The sequence below is a fragment of the Vulpes vulpes genome, chromosome 2, assembly GCF_048418805.1.
Source record: "Vulpes vulpes isolate BD-2025 chromosome 2, VulVul3, whole genome shotgun sequence".
Lineage (NCBI taxonomy): Eukaryota > Metazoa > Chordata > Mammalia > Carnivora > Canidae > Vulpes > Vulpes vulpes.
Genome location: NC_132781.1, coordinates 82,157,675 through 82,176,866, shown reverse-complemented (window position 1 = coordinate 82,176,866; position 19,192 = coordinate 82,157,675). Strand labels below are relative to the sequence as shown.

The 19,192-nt window shown below is 35.8% G+C and overlaps 1 protein-coding gene across 2 annotated transcripts in view; it reads right to left on the bottom strand.

The window, feature by feature from the left end:
* Window positions 1-13,414: 13,414 nt before the first annotated feature.
* The window catches only part of GABRG1 (gamma-aminobutyric acid type A receptor subunit gamma1), a 79,690-nt gene continuing 73,912 nt past the window's right edge, over window positions 13,415-19,192 (bottom strand). For both annotated transcript variants that reach the window (XM_072749091.1, XM_026016496.2), the window contains exon 9: window positions 13,415-19,163. In XM_072749091.1, coding sequence (XP_072605192.1) covers window positions 18,894-19,163 — 270 coding nt within the window. In that variant the 3' untranslated portion in view covers window positions 13,415-18,893. The remainder of the gene's footprint in view (window positions 19,164-19,192) is intronic.

Here is a 19,192-nt window from a genome sequence, read left to right as displayed (position 1 = left end):
GACAAGCACAGTTCACTGAAATATATATAGAGAAAACTAAATGGGGATGGTGCAAAAAGCTGCTTCTGTTTTCAACTCTGGAACTTGCTAGCTGAGGAGTTCTATCAAAGTCACCAAACCTCTCTGAATTCCAATTTTCTTAGTTCTAAAATTAAATGTCAAAACATTACTTTATTTCAGGGATCAAATTAGTTGGTATAGTTTAAAATGACATGTATTGTGACTACTCAACCGTGCAGTATTTTTATTACAATATTAGGTTTGTAGGATTTCGTGGTGAAATGTATTGGATCTTCTCTGTGGCAGTAGGTGGACTGCACCTGGGGAAGTTTGCAGTCTTCCTTTTCCACTTCTCAATGCCTTCAGCTCTTCTCCATTTTGCTTCTTTGCTGCGCAGCAGGCAGAATGATCTCAGATGGTCCTTTATTCAAAGAATATTTACTCTTGGGGGCCCAGTCCCTTCTTCCAGACAGGACCCTCTGTCTCCTTTCTCGCATCCCATGGGGCTAGATTATCTGGGCTGGCCAAAGTACAGGGTCACTAATCAGAAGGGAATGGTGTTACAACAGAAAGAATTATGGAATAAGCCTTAAAATGGGCTCCAATCTTTGGCCTTAGTGACTACTTCTCTAACTTTCAGAAATAACTAGCTCTTGTTTTCTTAACTGTGCAGTAGGGCTAGTAATAGTCTTTAACTACTCTTAACATTTGAAGATCCAATGAAATAAAGTTCCCTGTAAGGTGCCTTATAAACAGTGCATCATGTGAAAAGCAAGTAGGTATTACAGTTCAGATAGACATATCCATGCCAGTGGAAGGGAGGTAGTGACGAGTCCCTGAAAACCTTCCACCATTTTGAAGAGGTATTTGAGTGTTTAACAGAGGACTTCCAGAGATAAGATCTCTTCTCTGTTGTTGAATTGAAAGGAACAGCATAAAACACTGCCTAGGGATGAGATGCATTTACTCAAGAAGGTGTTGTAGGTATCATTTACACATTAAAAAGTTGTTATCTTAAAAAAACAACCTGATAATTTAGATATAGAAATATGCCATTTAACTACATTACATTCAAGTCACATTTTAAAAAAATCATGCCAGGTAGAGATGGTAATGATAATTCCTCTGGCAACACCCCCAAATAAATCTCTCGCAGACTTTACACCATCAGGGCTTTCTCCTTCTTGGAGAACCCAACCATCCCACCATACATTTGCATGCGCCACCCTACCGTGGCACACACATTATTTCAAAAAGGTCACATTAAGATAAAATATTCCTGTAGTTTGGAACCAGTAATAGGAATAAAAATTATGGACTGTCTGATGAGATGAGGTTGTCTCGTTATCCTCAATAACAACTGTATTTGAAATTGCTTGATAGTTCTTAAGTTCTAATGTTAGGTCTTATGACTCTAAGTGTTTCTACACTAATTTTCAAGATTAATAGATACCATGCTGTGTCTGGAAGAAATGAGTAACAGATGGTTTTTCATATATTGGAAGGACTTTTGATTCAGATGTTCAAGATGAGATTCAAAACACTTGGACTGTATCTAATTGTTCTGAAACTGCTAAAGGGAACACTCAAGTGGCTTATTTAATGTGATTGGATAATTGTAGAAAGATAGTGGTCTGTTTGACTCTAATTGCACATTTTTGCCCAGTGTATATGAAAACCCTAGGTGTAATACATGTCAAATGACTATCATTAGAAATATAGTCAGAGTTCCATCCAACGAACAAACATAAGAGAAAACATTTTCAAACCTGGAAGTTGTCTATATACTCTTGGGTAAATGTCCATCGAAATTCAATGTTGAATATTTAGTGAAGACTTTCTATATTTAGTAGAATTGAAAATTAGAAGTGATTCATGGAAAAGTTGTTGAAAGCAGAAGAAGAAAGCTGAATCCAGGGTTTTTGTTTGTTTTTTTGATGTAGTTTGTGACCACTGAAAGCCATTGTGAAAGAAATCATATTTAGATTCCAATCAATTTGAATAGGCATTAAAACAATAACAAAGATCCCTCGAGCGCTTTGTGATTATCACAAATAGGCTGATTATTTCCATTTTTTGGTAATTTACCAGAAAAGTTTAAGTTTTTTACTTCGTATTTTTGTAGCTCTTAAAAGTCTTATTTCATTAATAGGTGCTCTCATCAATCCTGAGGGCAATTTGGCTTCACTTTATTACTTTCACTTTACTTTTATTACCTATTCATGTATTTTTGAAATGAGAATAGGTTTGTATTTGTGGTATTTCAGTAGCTTGGAAACAAAATATTGTTGTAAAACAATATCATTTGGCAAAATAATACATGATGTTTATTAATATTTCACATTGAGAGCCACCATTCCTAATGTTTCTGTGCCTTGATTGTTAACTGATTTTGCTTTCTATAGATGTAACCATACTTCTTTTGTTTTTCTCTATATCAAACTGTGAAAGAAGGAAACCCACACTGTAATTAGGCTAAACTAACTTCAAGTCTTACTCTGCCATTTACCAACAACATGACCTGAACAGATAATAATTCTAGTGTCAAAACCTTCATCTCATTTTCTTTATTTTTTTAGAGATTTTATTTATTTACTTTTTAGAGATTTTATTTATTTATTATTACTTTTTAGAGATTTTATTTATTTATTTACTTACATATGAGAGAAGGAGAGAAAGAATCTCCCACAAACTCCCTGCTAAGGGAGGAGCCTGATGCAGGGCTCGATCTCAGAACCCTTGAGATCATGACCTGAGCTGAAATCAAGAGTTGGATGCTTACCCGATTGTCCCATCCAGGTGTTTCTTCACAACCTCACTTTAAAAATAACATAGGGAAACTGTAGAAATCAAATGAAATTTAATATATGTATATAACATGTGCACACATATATATAATAAGAATATATAAAAAATGTATCATAATATATTTAATCTATGTCTTCTAGTATTTCTGTATTGGTGACCACAACTTTCTTAGATTATCACTTCAGACTATCTTGGTGATATGTATCCAGTAATATTCTGTCCATGATGGAATTATGGTTGCTGAATTTCATTTGCTAGTATTTTATATAAAATGTATTATCGATACCTATGCAACAGGACTATAGTTTTCTTAGAGCCTCTTCTTTTTTTCCAGATTTTAAATAAATTTTGCAGAAAAGTCAAATTGGGAAATTAAAAAAATTTATTTCTAGTGTATTCCATGAAATGTAAAATAATTCCTTGTGATACTTCTCTGGCCTTTCCTCCTTGTTATTGTGATAATACCTCTATGCCAATCTTGGGGAGTTCTTGTTGCCTTGTTTCTATTCTGTAATTATACAAAGTATTCTAAGATGTCACAAGCCTTTCTCTCTCTGATGTTTTATCTTGCTTACATTTCCACCATTGATTACATGATTCATCTTTTTTTATTCTCATTTATCAGTGATTTTCCTTCTTTACTTTTTAATTGCCTGCATGTGTTAATCCATTCAATTTGGGTCATGTTTATCAATTCATAATTTTGTCTGTTATTCTCCTCTTTTCTTTGTTTTTCTTGCATTTGTTATATTATTTGAATTTCTATTTTCTTTTTTTCTACTTGATGATAGCATTAAATACTATCCATTTGCTTGATTGAATATGTCTTGCATTCTATATTTTTTTAAATAAAATTTTCACATACTTGTTGTATTACAATTAGGGTATAATTATAGTTTTTCCTCCTGTCTTTGAAACATTATTTCAATATCTTTTTTCAAATAATAGTTCTTCATTTCTTCTTACGTGGCAACTGTTTTGGCCCCTGACTTTCGAAAGTTTACGACATAGAAAATAGATAATTAATTAATCAATACATCAATATTTGTGTACATATTTATAAAAGTTACTGCTTATAATAAGGTGCTTATAATAAGTGCTTTAAAGTGAGTAAATGGGAGTCATATCAGTCAGATACAGAAAACAGAGAATAATTGTGGGGTGCCACATTTATAGAGTAGTCAGAGGATGCCTTCTTTAGATTACAGTTAGGCTTAGATGTAAAATATAAGAAAGGGCCAACAAAGCAAATTGTATGGTAAAGAATAGTCTCAGCAGAAATAATAAAATATGCCAAAGTTCTTGGTTATTAACACCCCAAGATCTTTGAAATGATACTAGACAATCTTGTAGATCTTGGCAAGGCCGAATGTTATAGGGCTTTCTGGTAAATGAGTAACTGAATGAATTTGAATTAACAAACCAACCAACCAACCAACCAACCTCAAACTGTATGGAGATTAGATTACAATGAATAAGCGTGGAAGGGGAAGGGGAAATAAGAGTATGGAGCCAATTTACGAGTTCAGGAGGTATAATGAAGATCATGTTTATGAGCTCACGGTGGAGCAAGAGAGAAATAAATCGTGAAGGTAGAAACAATAGGTATGTAATGTGCAGTATGTAGTAGGTACGTGTTTTCCCAGAATATAAATGACAAATGTCATTTAAACACCTTACTTAGGACATATGCTTTCCAGTTTGCTATTCTATCTACCAACACCAGTCTTGGTAGGCTGCTTCAGAAATTGTCTATGATAATCCACCTGGCCTAGAAGGCATTTGAATTAAGAGATAAATATATATCCCTGCATTCATGAGGCTCACATTTATACAGAATCAACGAGATGATATAGAATAAATATATAGGTGACAGCGTTACTATCACTAAAGAATCCTAGGTTCCATCTCATTTCTAAGAAGAAACGCTGCAGTAGCTACTATTACTGCCTAAAATACCTCAAAACCTACTGCATGAAACACTCCTGTTAATATCCTCTGTTTTTGTAGATTAAGAATTCAGATATGGCACAATGGGATGATTTATCTTGACTCCACCAGGTCTGGGGCCTCAGGCAAGAAGATTAAATGACTAGAGGCGATTCAATGCCTGAGGACAGGAATTCATCTGGGGACATCTTCACTGACACACTGAGCAGTTTTATCAAACCATCAGCTGGGACCTTTGTTGGTCTAATGGCTAAGAATACCTATATATCATCTTTCCCTGTGATTTCCCTGTGTGGGTTATTTTAGGCTTCCTCACAGCATACTAGCTACCTTGTAGGACCAAGTATCCCAAGAGAGCTGGGTAAAAGGGTTTTTTTTAAATGATCTATAACATTGAAATGCTTGTATCATTACTTCCACTAGAGTTACAAACCTCTCCAAATTATAAAGAGATAACATAAGTCCTACCTGTTAATTGGAGGAAGGTCAGAATCACATTGTAAAAAGAACATGAGCATTGGGCAACGTCGCAACTATTTCCGGAAAACACAATCTACTGCGCAACTGATACGGTAAATAATGGAACTCTGGAAGTATAATTTGCTTTATATAGTACTTGCAAAGAGCCAGCTACAACATTACTTCATTGCATGTTCCATCTTAGTTTAAATGTTATTTTAATTTTCATCCTGATAGTTTAAGGAAAGCAGGTCATGGTTGAAAACCACCCCATTTAAAGACCATTAGGAAACACATTTTTTCAGAATAGTCAAAGAAGCATTTCAACTTATTAGCTTTCCTATGATGAATCACAAAATGAATCAGCTTTATACTAGGAAGTCAGCACGGCTCAATAAACTAATCAATGAAGTAAGGCTTCAGCATATGGTATACACAGCTACTCCCCCCAAGATATTTTAAGCTCATCAAAACAGTCTAAACCAGATGCACATCCAGTTTTTTTTTTTTTTTTTTTTGTAATGCAACAGCGAAATCCTAACCAAAAACGATTTTTTTTGCAAACCCTTTGAAAGTTCTTACAATATATTCACAGGCATTCTTGAACGTCTACCTTCCTTACCATTCAGCTAATCAGTCAGGATGTATTGGACACCATCCCTGTAGAAAACCGTAGAAACCCACGATACAATTGGCCTTTTATAATTATGTATTCATTGGCAGAAGTTAAGAAAGTGATAAAAATATTGAATTATGGCTTCCAGGGAGATTGATACTCATGCATTCTTCTGGAATATATTTTGCGGCATAGAATATGAAACAGAAGGGACATGAGATGCATATTCAATCCAGCACACGTCTGTCAATAATAACTTGCTGCAGGCAAGTCCCTGTGTTAAGTGCTTTGCTTCTTTTTAATGCTTGCAACATGCCTGTACAGTGTCTTTAAAAGTGGAGGCCTATTTTTTAACTCATAAAGACAAGAAATCCTGGGACAAGCAGCGTAAGGCTTACTTGGCAACTCAGCAGTGGTCTTATCCCAGTTCTTTCTATACGTCAGCTTGGACACCTCTTGGTCTTGTGTCTAAATTCGAGGGAGGCAGAAGGGAAAGGCCAAAAGCCAACAGACCTCAGGACTGAATGTACACGCCAGCCTCATATAATTCTTAACAAAAAGGAAAGTTTGCTGGAAGACTGACTCAGGTACTTTCTTACATCTAATTAATGGGAATTGGGTCACACAGTCACCTTTAAATCATAAAAAAAAGTATGAAGAGACAAATACTTATTTTCTTCTTTTTGCCACTGGGGCCAGTAACCCAGTAACTAACAGAGCTGGGTTACAAACAGGGCATCTAAATTCCAAGTCACATTTTCAACTGCTGTACAACCCTGCTTCCTATCACCACCCTGGATCAGAAAGTCACTATTTCAAGAAATCAATCTCCCTTTCATAACTCTTCACCCTCAAATAGTCATCAGAGCAGATGTTAATAATTTTGGATCATCTGAAACATGCCAAAAGTTTCTATAAAAGTTATCTTTATGCAATCAGTTAAAACAAGACGGTAAGATTTACAAGTTTAAGAAATATGTCCTCGATCACACAAACATACGGGAGGGCGAAGATTTGGCTCCAATTCTACATACTTTCAAAGCCATTTCGCGTTTATTGTTGCAACACAACAACGGTTGCAATTTTCCTAAATATAATGGTTCTTTCAGATGCCACCCATTTAGTTTGAAGATTTGAGAAATAATTTATCATCTACCAATCTATCATCTACCTATCTACTGTAGCTATATATTTAATTGCGGTAAAAAAAAACACAGAATATAAAATTTATCAGTTTAAGCATTTTAAAAAATATTTTATTTATTTATTTGACAGAGAAAGAGAAAGCAAGAGAGCCCAAGGGGGAGGGGCAGAGGGAGAGGGCAAACCAGGCTCCATGCCAAGCAGGGAGCCCCACGTGGAGCTGGACCCTGGGATCATGACCTGGGCCGTCAACAGACACTTAACCTAGCCATCCAGGTGTCCCTGTTTAAGCATTTTAAGTGAAAAGTTCAGTTGTGTTCATTATATTTAGAATTATTTTGCAATAGATGTCTGGAACTTTTCCAGGTTGCAAACCTGAAACTCTCTACCCATTGAACAGCTCCCCAATTCCCCCATCCCATGACACCTACCATTCAATTTTCTGTTTATTGTGAATTTGATCATCTCAATGGAATCTACAAGGACATCTGGGTGGCTCAGTGGTTGGGCGTCTGCCTTCAACCCAGGGTGTGATCCTGGAGTCCCAGGATCGAGTCCCATGTCCGGCTCCCTGCATGGAGCCTGCTTCTCCCTCTGCCTGTGTCTCTGCCTCTCTCTCTTTCTCTGTGTCTCAAAGAAAGAAAGAAAGAAAGAAAGAAAGAAAGAAAGAAAGAAAGAAAGAAAGAAAGAAAGAAATAGATAAATAAATGAAATCTTTTAAAAATTAATGGAATCTACAGTTTAATCTTCTAGTGACTGGTTTATTTCACTTAGCATTGTCCTCAAGTTCCATCTACAATGCAGCATGTCACATAATTTACTTCTTTTTAAAAGCGGAATAATATTCCATTGTATGTATATACTACATTTTCTTCCTTCCTTCCTTCCTTCCTTCCTTCCTTCCTTCCTTCCTTCCTTCCTTCCTTTCTTTTTTTTTCTTTCTTTCTTTCTTTCTTTCTTTCTTTCTTTCTTTCTTTCTTTCTTTTTTCCTTCTTTCTTTTTTTCTCTTTCTTTCTTTCTTTCTTTCTTTCTTTCTTTCTTTCTTCTTTCCTCCTTTCTTTCATTCAAGAATTTATTTATTTATGTAAGACATGTGAGAGAGGCAGAGACACAGGCAGAGGGAGAAGCAGGCTCCATGCAGGGAGCCTGATGTGGGACTCGATCCCGGGACCCCGGGATCATGCCCTGGGCCAAAGGCAGATGCTCAACCCTGAGCCACCCAGGCATCCCTACTACATTTTTTTAATCCAATTATCTATCCGTGATCATTGGGTTACTTCCACTTTTTAGCTATTGTGAATAATGCTGCATTGAACACGAGTGTGCAAATAATCCATTCAAGATCCTGCTTTCAATTCTTTTGGATATAGATAGTGCTGCTGGATCATTATAGAAGTAATTTTAATTAATAAAATAATTCAAGACCTTAAATCTGTAAATTTCATTTGAGATTGCTCTTTTTATCTACCCCTACATCTTTGTAGTTTTACTTTAGAACAATTAACCTGTGGCCTTTGACTCCAGTTATATAGACCTATGCAAGTAATCTTGTTTCTTCATATTGTTAGACCCTTAATGAAATCTTCTGCTTTTAATCCTATCCCAGACATGTGTGTCCTGCTGATCCTATCCTTCAACATCAGTTACTACAGAAGAAATCCATTGATATTAATACTTGAGGATTTAGGCTGGGTGTGTGGAGCCGAGATGCCCAGAGAGGAAGTTTTGTAGTGTGATGTAGAGGACAGGCTCCAGGCTGGCATGCCTGGGTTTAATCCTAGTTGTACCATTCATTTGCTCTGTGTTCTTGGGCAAGTATCTCAACTACCCTGTGCCTCAGCTTCCCTTAATATAAATTGGAGAAAATAATACTGGCTACTTCATAGGATATTGTAAGTATTAGACTAGTTATTTTTTTTAAGATTTTATTTATTTATTCATGAGAGACACACAGAGGGAGGCAGAGACACAGGTAGAGGGAGAAGCAGGCTCCATGAAGGGAGCCCAATGTGGGATTCGATCCCAGGACCCCCAGATCATGACCTGTGCCAAAAGCAGACATTCAAACACTGAAACCCCCCACAGGTGCCCCAATTACACTAGTTATTCTGAATAAAGCTCTCAGGACCATATCAAGTGAGTAGTATGTGCTGGCTCTAATTACTTTTCTTATTGTTATATATCTTGTTATCATCACCCACTCGTATTTCATTCTCAGAAGCCATTCTGTCCACAAGTGCTCATAGAAAAACATGGTTCTTGGTCCCACCATAGTTATTCAGTGTGTCACCTGCAATCTCCTATATTAATTATTTGTCAAAGGCAGTTAAATTAGAATTGAACTATGATGTATTCATGTTGAATCATAAATGCTCAATTCCGATGCCAAGAAATACTATTGATACATTTTAAAGTTGCACCCTCATTCACGGTTGAATTTTTGTAAATAATTCTGGACGCATGGTAAATGCTCGGTGTTCACTATTTTATTCTGCTTTATAACAATTATCTAACTCAGAAAGTATGTCATATTCATTGTAATGTTAGCAAGAAAGGAAGAGCTAAGTAGATTCTGACCTTGTTTTTCTTGGTCCAGCTTCTCTTCCTTTATTCAAACCGTCAAGAAAAAAAATTGTACGATGAAGATAAAGAAAAAGAAAATCACTAATATTAACAGAAACTTTGGCAAGAAACGTCATTTTTTTTAAACTAGCAAAGTAGTCCTTGGCTCTTAGGCAAATATATACTTAGAAATTTACTGCACCAATGTGCCAAAACTTCTACCTGCCAATATCGGAAAAAATGGAGCTGGAGAGACAGAGAAGCTTCCTTGATGCATGAGTCAAGCTTGCCAAGGCGTCTTGGCCCAGTCTTGGCTATTGATCCTGCAGTGGGAAGTAAAGACCTCAGAATGGCCTGGGTTGCTTCTAACTCTTATTTTCCAGGTAGAGAGAAAATAAATATGACCATAAGGTGCATTAATTATAATTAATTCTGGATCTCCCAGTACAGTCCTCAAACTTTATCCTGGGTATGTTCCATTTCCCCTCCAAATCCCTCTAGCCTTCTGCCCTCGTTCTGTGTCCCAGAAAACTGGCCGCAAGGATTAGATCAAAGTCCCCCCTGACCTCTGGCTTTCAGTAGGGGTTGCAAATGATGAGCACTAGCAGAAAATCAGAGGGAAGAAGGGAAGAGATGTCAGTGGGGTATTTATTCTACAGGCTTCCTCCAGCAGAGTTGCCAGGAGTTGCCAGTGTCCTTCAGCTGAAGGTCACAGTGCCAGTCAAATGTCCTTTAACCTCCAGCTCTTTCTTTCTAGCTTCCTGCCTATTCTCTTCCCCTGGGTCCCTGAGCATCCGCTACTCCTTCCGTAATTAGTTTCAGGATTCTAGAAGTTGCTTTGGGGGCTTTTCTAACTCATATCCATACTTTCAGTGTCCTTTTGTTGAACCCTTCTCAACACAATTTCAGAATTTGTGTTCTCAAATTACACAATTCAAATAGCCAATCATTCTTTTTCTCGGACCATGACTAAAAAACACATCAAAAACATTGAGGTGAAACTATATTTTCTTAAAAAAGGGAGACAGAGGTAGGGAAGGTGGGAGGGATTTTGCATACTGTACAAAGGATTTGAATAGATTTATAACGTGCCTTAAAATCCAGAGTTTATATTAAAAACACAGAATTCATAAGAAGACTTGAGCTTGATGTGTGATGTTCACTATGGTCTCCCACACTGTCTGGTTCACTGTTGTCTTGTTTGCCAAATGGAGCGCTTGCTATTGCTCCCTTATTTCCCAAAGACTTTGCTAATGGCCAGCTGAGACGGTTAATACAAAGATACTTGTGTAGTGAAACAATATGCTAATATTAATTATTTATATTAATGCAAAGTGAGGTTTCCAAAAATTTATTAAGTGTGTAATCTTTTAAAAAGACAAGTCGGGAAGAAGAATTGAAATATTAGCACAATAATTTGAAGATTAGAAGCTAAAAATAATTAAAAATCTAAATCTTGGGACACCTGGGTGGCTCAGCGGTTGAGTGTCTGCCTTCGGCTCAGGGCGTGATCCTGGGGATCCGGGATCAAGTCCCACGTCGGGCTCCTTGCATGGAGCCTGCTTCTCCCTCTGCCTGTGTCTCTCTCTCTCTCTCTCATTGTCTCTCATGAATAAATAAATAAAATCTTTAAAAAAAATAAAAAAATAAAAATCTAAATCTTAGTTTGAATATAGAACATTTTAGTAGTATCAATATTGAATCAATAATCAGAAATTTGATTTATGCTAAATGTTGAGTATGTCATTACTAAAGTTACTTCTTATATAGTATTGTCCTACAAGAAGCTTTCCTCTGACTCGGAGTGTGCAATTTTTAACGAACTACTTTTGGTGACCATTTGAAATGTAAATTTTAATAATTGAAGTTCACATCCTGAAATGCAGAGGGAAAGCACATGAGTAATGTGCACAGTAAATTAAATATTTATTCCAGTGAAATTATTCAGAAAGGGCTGCTTAGATTTTAGTACTGTGAAAAAAGTCAAAAGCAAGATTTTATTTTGACACAAACAATTTTAATGAGGAAACATACTTCATGTTGCAACTCTCCAGGGGAAAATATTAAAATTAGTACTTGCATTTATCACTTTTCTTTTACTTAAAGCATCTTGTGTCAATTTTAGTGGCAACAGCAATCTTCTCTCTAGATTAATCTACTTTGTCTACTTCAAATAACATTGAAATAATTATGAAGAAGCATGTATTTTTATTATAAAACAGATTTACAATATATATTTTTCTTTACAAATTCTAAACAAGAGAACATAGCCTTGATTAATGTCTCTTTAAGAGGAACTGAAACTATAAAATGCAGTGGAGAGCAATTAAGTTTATTAGTTCACATAAGACTCTTTTTAACTAAGATCGGGTTTTTTTTTTTTTTTTAATCAAAATAAAAAAGAGACACCTGGGTGGCTCAGTAGGTTAAGCATATATGTTTGGCTGAGGTCATGACCTCAGGGTCCTGGGATTGAGCCCCTATATCCAGCTCCCCACTCAGAGGGGAGTCTATTTCTCCTTCTCCCTCTGTGCCTCTATCCCCATGCTCCCTTGCTCTCTCTCTCTCAAATAAATAAATAAAATCCCTTAAAAAATTAAAATAAAAAAAATAAGAAAATGAATTTTTAAAAATGTGGTACCTTTTTAAATGCCACAGTAAAGTTATTTCAAAATACAGGTTGGCAAACCTTCTCTGTAAAGTACCAGGGAAACATATTTAGGTTTTCTGGGCCACTTAATTTCCATTGCATCTACCCAACGGCGTGATTGGAGTGCAAAAGAAACTGTAGACAATAGATACCTGAATGGGAATGGCTGTGTTCCAATCACTGGTGCTGTAGCCACAGTTTGCCAATTCCTTTTCTAGAAAGACAACAGTCTGTTATTATATTTGATTGGACAGCAGGAGAATTTTTCAGAAGGCTTTTGGTATCTATTTAAAACATCTCAGGTGAACTGAAGTCCACTTTGGAAAAACGAATGAGCTGGTGAAGATCACGCTCTTACCAAATAATATTTTTGTGCTTTAAGCAGAACTGAGTTGGTTGTATTTTAGGTCTCAATGTCTGTTCTGTGAAGGAAACCTGTTCTAGTGGTAGGATGTGATCATTTTGTCAGGAGGATAGTTCCCTGTAATTGAAAGATAAAGGTCTCTAAATTTAATTTCAGATAACAGGCATATGAGCTTGGAAAATGAATCTAATATACTGAGCCTTGGTTTTCCTATCTGTTAAATAGAGCTCTTGGCTCTGAGCACTACTTTTTAACATAGGATGCTTGAAGTCCCAGACAATGGCAGGTGCTCAGTAAACATTCAATCCTCCTCCATCTTCCTCAGTATTTCATAGAAACAGCATGGGACCTGAAGGAAAACCCATAAATAAAGTACCGTGCCATGGTGGCAGAGAACTGACAACTGCAAGGGTGAAGCAGAAAATGCCTTCTTTGCTGATTTTTCTGGCTTTTAATTTTCCATCACTATTTCCTCAAATGAATTAAGATATTTTTCATAACACAGAGTATTTGGAACGGCCCGGGTGCCAATCCAGGCAAATATCCAGTGCTCTCATTGGCTCACTTGGGAAAGGGTACCTGGTGCTTCATATTAGGATGAAATCACAGGTCGTTAGGATAATCCAGAAATTCATAGTCTTTGTAGTGAAAGTCACGCATAATGATGAACTATCCTTACCTACCTTTTTATGGTTCAGTTCATTTTCAGATCTATCAGAGAGAAACCCTTACGTTTATTTTCTTACTTGGAAAAATGTGGGACAACATTGATCAGAAATTAACTTCAGTGCTAAAGTCATGATTATATATCATAAAACAACAAACGATTTTTAAAAACACATTTTAAGAGAACGTAATACCCTTTTTTCATGACAAGTTACTGACTTTATTTTGCACTCAGAATCATGAAAGTACAGAACACTTTGAAAAGTTGAATACTTTTGCCACAGGCTCACAAAATGCTCTCCAAAATAAGGCAGAAGCAGACATCAGACGTCGTCACAATCACAAGCCATGAAACTTTATTATACGACATGACCGGATACACTTAATGGATGCAAATAGCTGTTATTACAGTGATTTATGGAGACCCAAACTATTTCCATTTAGGTCCATGTCTTTAAAGTCTGTTATTTACTCCTTTGTGCTCAACTGCATTACAGTTATCATGGGCTTATCTTATCCATTCACAGAGTTCAACTATTTACGGCCCACGTACATTTCATTGTCCAACAATAAAAATCTACGTATTTATTTTGAGACAAATATTTCAGAAAGTGAGAATACAACTCCTTGGATTTATCTCATCCCATCTCAGCCTCTTTATATTGCCGGTTTACCTCCTTTCTTTGTTCAAATACATGTTTTTCCCTCAGAAAGAAAGAGAAATATTTGAAGAGAAAACCCTTACAATGGGAAATAGATTTAAATACTAATAATATTAATAATACTAATAATCTAGACAGAATCCTTTATGATTTGTATTTCAGGAGATTATTCTTTGCCCTTATCCCTAATGTGGGAGAAACACAGATCAACATAAAAAAAAAAAAATAAGCATTTGATTAAAATGTTCAGAGTAACAGCAAGCCAGGCCGTAATGCATCCACAACTTCCTTACACTGGGTTAGAGTCTATTTGCACACACGTCTGTACCACTCAGTACAGGAGCCCTCGTGCCCCGCGCACACCAACCATGTCACTCCGTTAATGCTGTCTGTCCATCTCAGCTTCATCTCCATTTTCCCTTCTAGTTCAGGTGGCTGGCTCTCGCTCTCCCCCACTCAACTATCACTGCAGTTTAACCTTCCTCCTCCCTCACCTCCTGTTGTACAGTTGCTTCCTAACAGGCTTCGGCTTTTCTTACTCTGAACAGCACACACCAATACAAGGAACTTTCCACAGTATCAATAATGGCTCTTTTCTACTTAAGTATCTTTGTGAACTCTCCATGGATTTAGAGTATCACCCAGTCCCCTGAGGTTTGTATTCTTGCCTCTTTGCCACAGGACTGGACCTATCTTTGTCTCATCTTTAATTATCTCTATATGCATCTCAATTTTCAAATAAAATGGAACTTTTATTTGTGCCCATGCTTCTGTTTCTTCATGCAAGCTGTTTATTAAACCGGAAGTGTGATCCCTAGTTAACCTCACGTAGCGACATATACTGAATTCTCGAGATCCCAGCTGTAGAACCTTTGCCAGAGTTATCCTCCCTCCCTTAAATTGTATAACTGATGCTCAGACTATCGTTTCTTGAGAGTTCATCTTTGTATATTCCCTCTTGTATCTTATCTATGGAAAGTGCTGCATGAATATTTTGCACTAGATCATGTCACTACCAAAATGCAAAGACAAAAAAGGTGGAACTGACCTTATCTTTCCTAGAGCAGTATGGTTGATAGTGTTTGGAGACTCCATTTGAAATCTTTTATTTTTTAAGATTTCTTTATCCACTTTTAGAGAGAAGCAGAGGGAGACAGAGAGAATTCCAAGCAGACTCCACCCTGAGCATGAATGCACATGCAGGGCTTGATCACATGACTCCAAGATCCCAACCTGTGCTGAAACCAAGAGTAGGTTGCTTAAACCGACTGTGCCACCCAGGCGTCCCTATCTGGAATGTTTTTGACAATGATTTGGTAATGGTTTCTATGACTTTACAGTGGCATGTCAAGGGATTTGTAACAGTGAAAAACAATGATGACCAACAGAAACATGAGACCAAGTACGTCTGGACTTCATACGGCAAGACACTGAGAAGTAAAGTGAATTTGATGGTGTAAAGAAAAAGTAGCTGATTTTCAAAAATGTTTGTGGTGGGACAAATGTTAAGTCATTAAATCTTCCATTGAATCACTTCAATTCCAGTGCTAAGTAAGATCAATAAAAATAATTGAGAATCTGGTATCTTGCTACAGGAAATTTTACAAGTGAAAATGGGCCCTGGTATAGAAGTTTGATAATCCTACATATGTACTTATTCATTTATTAGGTGCTTATTCACTTATTGGTTATTAACCTAAATTTTACTTGAGCAAGTGATCCTATCTAAATCTCCTCTTGTGTAAACAAAGTACAAGATGCATTTTGTTACAGCATATTAACTTGGAATACAATTTCACATTTTACAATTATGGTCCCTTGATGTGAGACTACTATAAATCATTCTTTTTGATGCTCGATCATTGGCAAGCATGCAGCCCTCAATATTGGCCTTGCTATTTAAGCAAAACTAGCATATTCTATGACTGTATATTGATGTCAGATATGGGAATATGCTAAAGGAAAAAACAACCTGGTGATTGTCTATATTATTACAAACATTTACTGCGTTTTGACCTATAGATGATCCGTTTTGACAACTCCTTAATGAAATCTATGTCTTTAACTTTAAAAAAATCAAATAAATTGTCTGATTTCTATTGACATTAAAACTTTAGATTTACTGACAAATTTTGCCCTTTCCTTACCAAATTCTCAGGGAGTCTAAGTTCTTTTCTTTCTTTCTTTCTTCCCTCTTTCTTCCCTCCTGTCTTTTTTTCCCCCCAGAAACTATTTGGCATTTCAGGAATTAATTTCAAGTGAGTGTAAGTTTTCCTATGCAATTCAAGAATAAAATATTATCATGCAATTGTAAATTCAAGAGAATAAAATTGTACTAATCACAATTTTCCTTGTCAGAACTTGTCACATATTCAGAGAGTGGGTTTATATAAATTAATGTTTTCCAAATGATTCTAAATCCTTCTGCTCCATTTATCCTTTCTATCCTCTATATCCACTTCTTTGATCTATGTTAGTGTTAAAATCATTTAAAGCAGCTAGGAAGTGCAAATTCCAGTGACCCCAATAAATTCAGACGTAACTCTGCAAGAAGAGGAGGATTTCTCAGAAAATTGTTTCTAAAGATGGTAAAACTTCTTGAAAGAAGAAGGGGTCAGGAATTAGACTGCATTTCCTTTGAAAATAAGTTTGACTTGTTTTCTTGTAAACAGAATCTAACTGCATCTTTACCTTTTTGTTCTCATTTTTAGAAATATTATGATTTGTACACCTCTCTTTTGCTACATATTTAAACAAAACTGCTCAAAATGCCACTGGCTTTGAAAACAAAGTGCTTGTTTCCATAATCTATACAATGAGTGTATATAGTAAAGTGTCTTTCATATTTTTATTAATTTTATTTCCACTTGTTAATATTGCCAACATTTAAAGCCAAGTTAATGGAACACCAACGAGAAAAATCAAAGCTATTTATATTAAGCATTTTAAAGTATTTTAAAATACAGTCATGCTCTGATAGAGTTGAAGAATCCCAGAATTAAAATTGCCTTCATGAAATTGACAGGTTATAGCTTAGAACATGGAAATAGCCATAATACATTTTAGTGGTGTTTATTCTTCATGGAACTTCATTTTCCATTTACCCATAAATGAGTGTTCACATTAAGAATATCCATCAGTAACTCAGCTATAAAAAGTGAATGCATGAATAATTTGTAAGTGAATATATACACGGCCAAAGTTTAATTTGGCTCTCCATTCAAAAAAGGTAGCGTCGGTGGATATTTGGGCATTATCACTTAATTCATGCTTACATTTTTTTCAGAGGTTTAGAGTCAAAATTAAAAAAAAATTCTGATTTAGCTGAGGAATACACGATGAAATGTACTTAGATTAAAAAAAAAACCCTAGTTATTCTAAAGCAATAACTATAACCATGCCAGAGCCCCACTCATATATTCACTAACCATGTGGGGGAATTACTGTGTTAAAAACTAGTGTCAAATGCACAGGCGCTAGCTCCCTCCACATACCATTAGGATATAAGCTTTGATCACAAAACTCTGTATCCTCATACTTGCTCTGGCAATGAAAACAGTTTTTAAAGGTTATCTCCAAGATCACTTTGGGGATCTTCCAAAAAATTAGGTGGTAGTGAATGAATGTGGAGTTCTTATAAACAATGGAGATGCCAAACTATTTACAGGAATGTAGTGATTAAAGCCTGGAGTTAACTCTACTCTTAACGAAAGAAGCATTTGGGAAACTGTTAACCAGCAGGCCTTATACTACAGTGAGGCTTTCTCTGCTCCTAACTCTAAGACTTTAGAAGGCTCCAGCAATCATGTTCCTTAGAGGTGCCTCCAACAGAATTCCACTTTTAACATGATTCTTGAGCTTGCTCTCATTTTTTGTAAAAGAGAACATCATAACAATTTATAACAAAGATGTAAATCTGACAAGAGTCCAAATGTAGGAGCCGGAAAAGATAATATATGACACGCACCTAAAACTATATTTCTAGGATATTTTTAGTCTGGCAATTATTGGTAGTACATATTTAAGACCGTATCCCTAATATGAACTGTTACTCAATTTGCTAGATAATTCTTTATCCACAATAAGTAAATACGAGCACTGTTGTTCTTCAATGTTTTTGAAAATTTAGGGAACGTAATACTTTTGTAGAACATAAAAAAATCAATTCTTTCTGTATTTAATTTCAGTGTTAGTAGATCTAAACATTTCAGTGTGAACTTCTTCATACTTCATAAATGCTGTGAGGCAGAGAATAAAATGGTTAAATGTAACTTTATATTTTCACCTTGAATTTAAAAGAAATGACTATGGTGGTTTCCATCCGAGTTTGTAAATCGTCAAAACTAAATGTAACTACAGCTCTATTTAATATTGGTGTCAGGAAATAGTGTTGATTCAAATACAGATAAAAACTGGCCTTTTAATAAGGTGAAAATTGGCCTTTTCTTGTAATTTAATTTGTTCTTGAGAGTGAAAGCATCTGGATATAAATGCCAGGAAATCATGGCTTCATGGTTTTAACTAGCTCTTCCAAACAGAGCATACAGATGAAGTGTAAGAAAAAAAAAATCAAAATAATTATATTTTCTAAGCAAAAACTTACTACATAAACATTAGGCATGAGATTAGGCTACCATTACAAACAATGATATTATAGCTAAATAAAATATTATTAAAGTTATTAAGGTATTCCATCTTTCAAATATGAACCACGGAACTTATGAATTCAAAATCTCAATGGGATACTAGTAAAATAAATAAGATTCAAGTAAAAATATATGTACTATTTTACTCTGTTGAATTTTGCAACTAACCCCTTTGACATACATGTAAGTAAATTAACATGAAAGCTGCTGCTTTATTTACCTATGAAGCCATAGAATAGTTACAGTGGTTTTACATTTTAACCAGTGGTTTCTCTGCATTTTGAATTTAAACTTCACGTTACTGAAGTGCAAGAGATTATATTGGATTTAGTTAAACTTCTTACAATTTTGGCCTGGCACATAGAACTTACAAGTAAAGATAGCCAACCCAATACACCAGATTGAACAGGGCAAAAGCTGTTGGGAAAAATATTCGAGAATAGGAGTCAATTTTAGCAATGCGGATGTGTATCCTCCCTTCCCTCCATGATCCTGTTCTGCAGTCTTCAAAGCAACAGAAGAAGCTGGCGCAATCCTTGCCCTCCAAACACTGATACCCATAATCCTCTTCTCCATGTGGCAGAGAAATGCTATTCATTGGAATCAGAGTGGATCCAGGATGGAGTCCAGGGGACATCTGAGTAAAATAATAAATGAGTTTTTGAG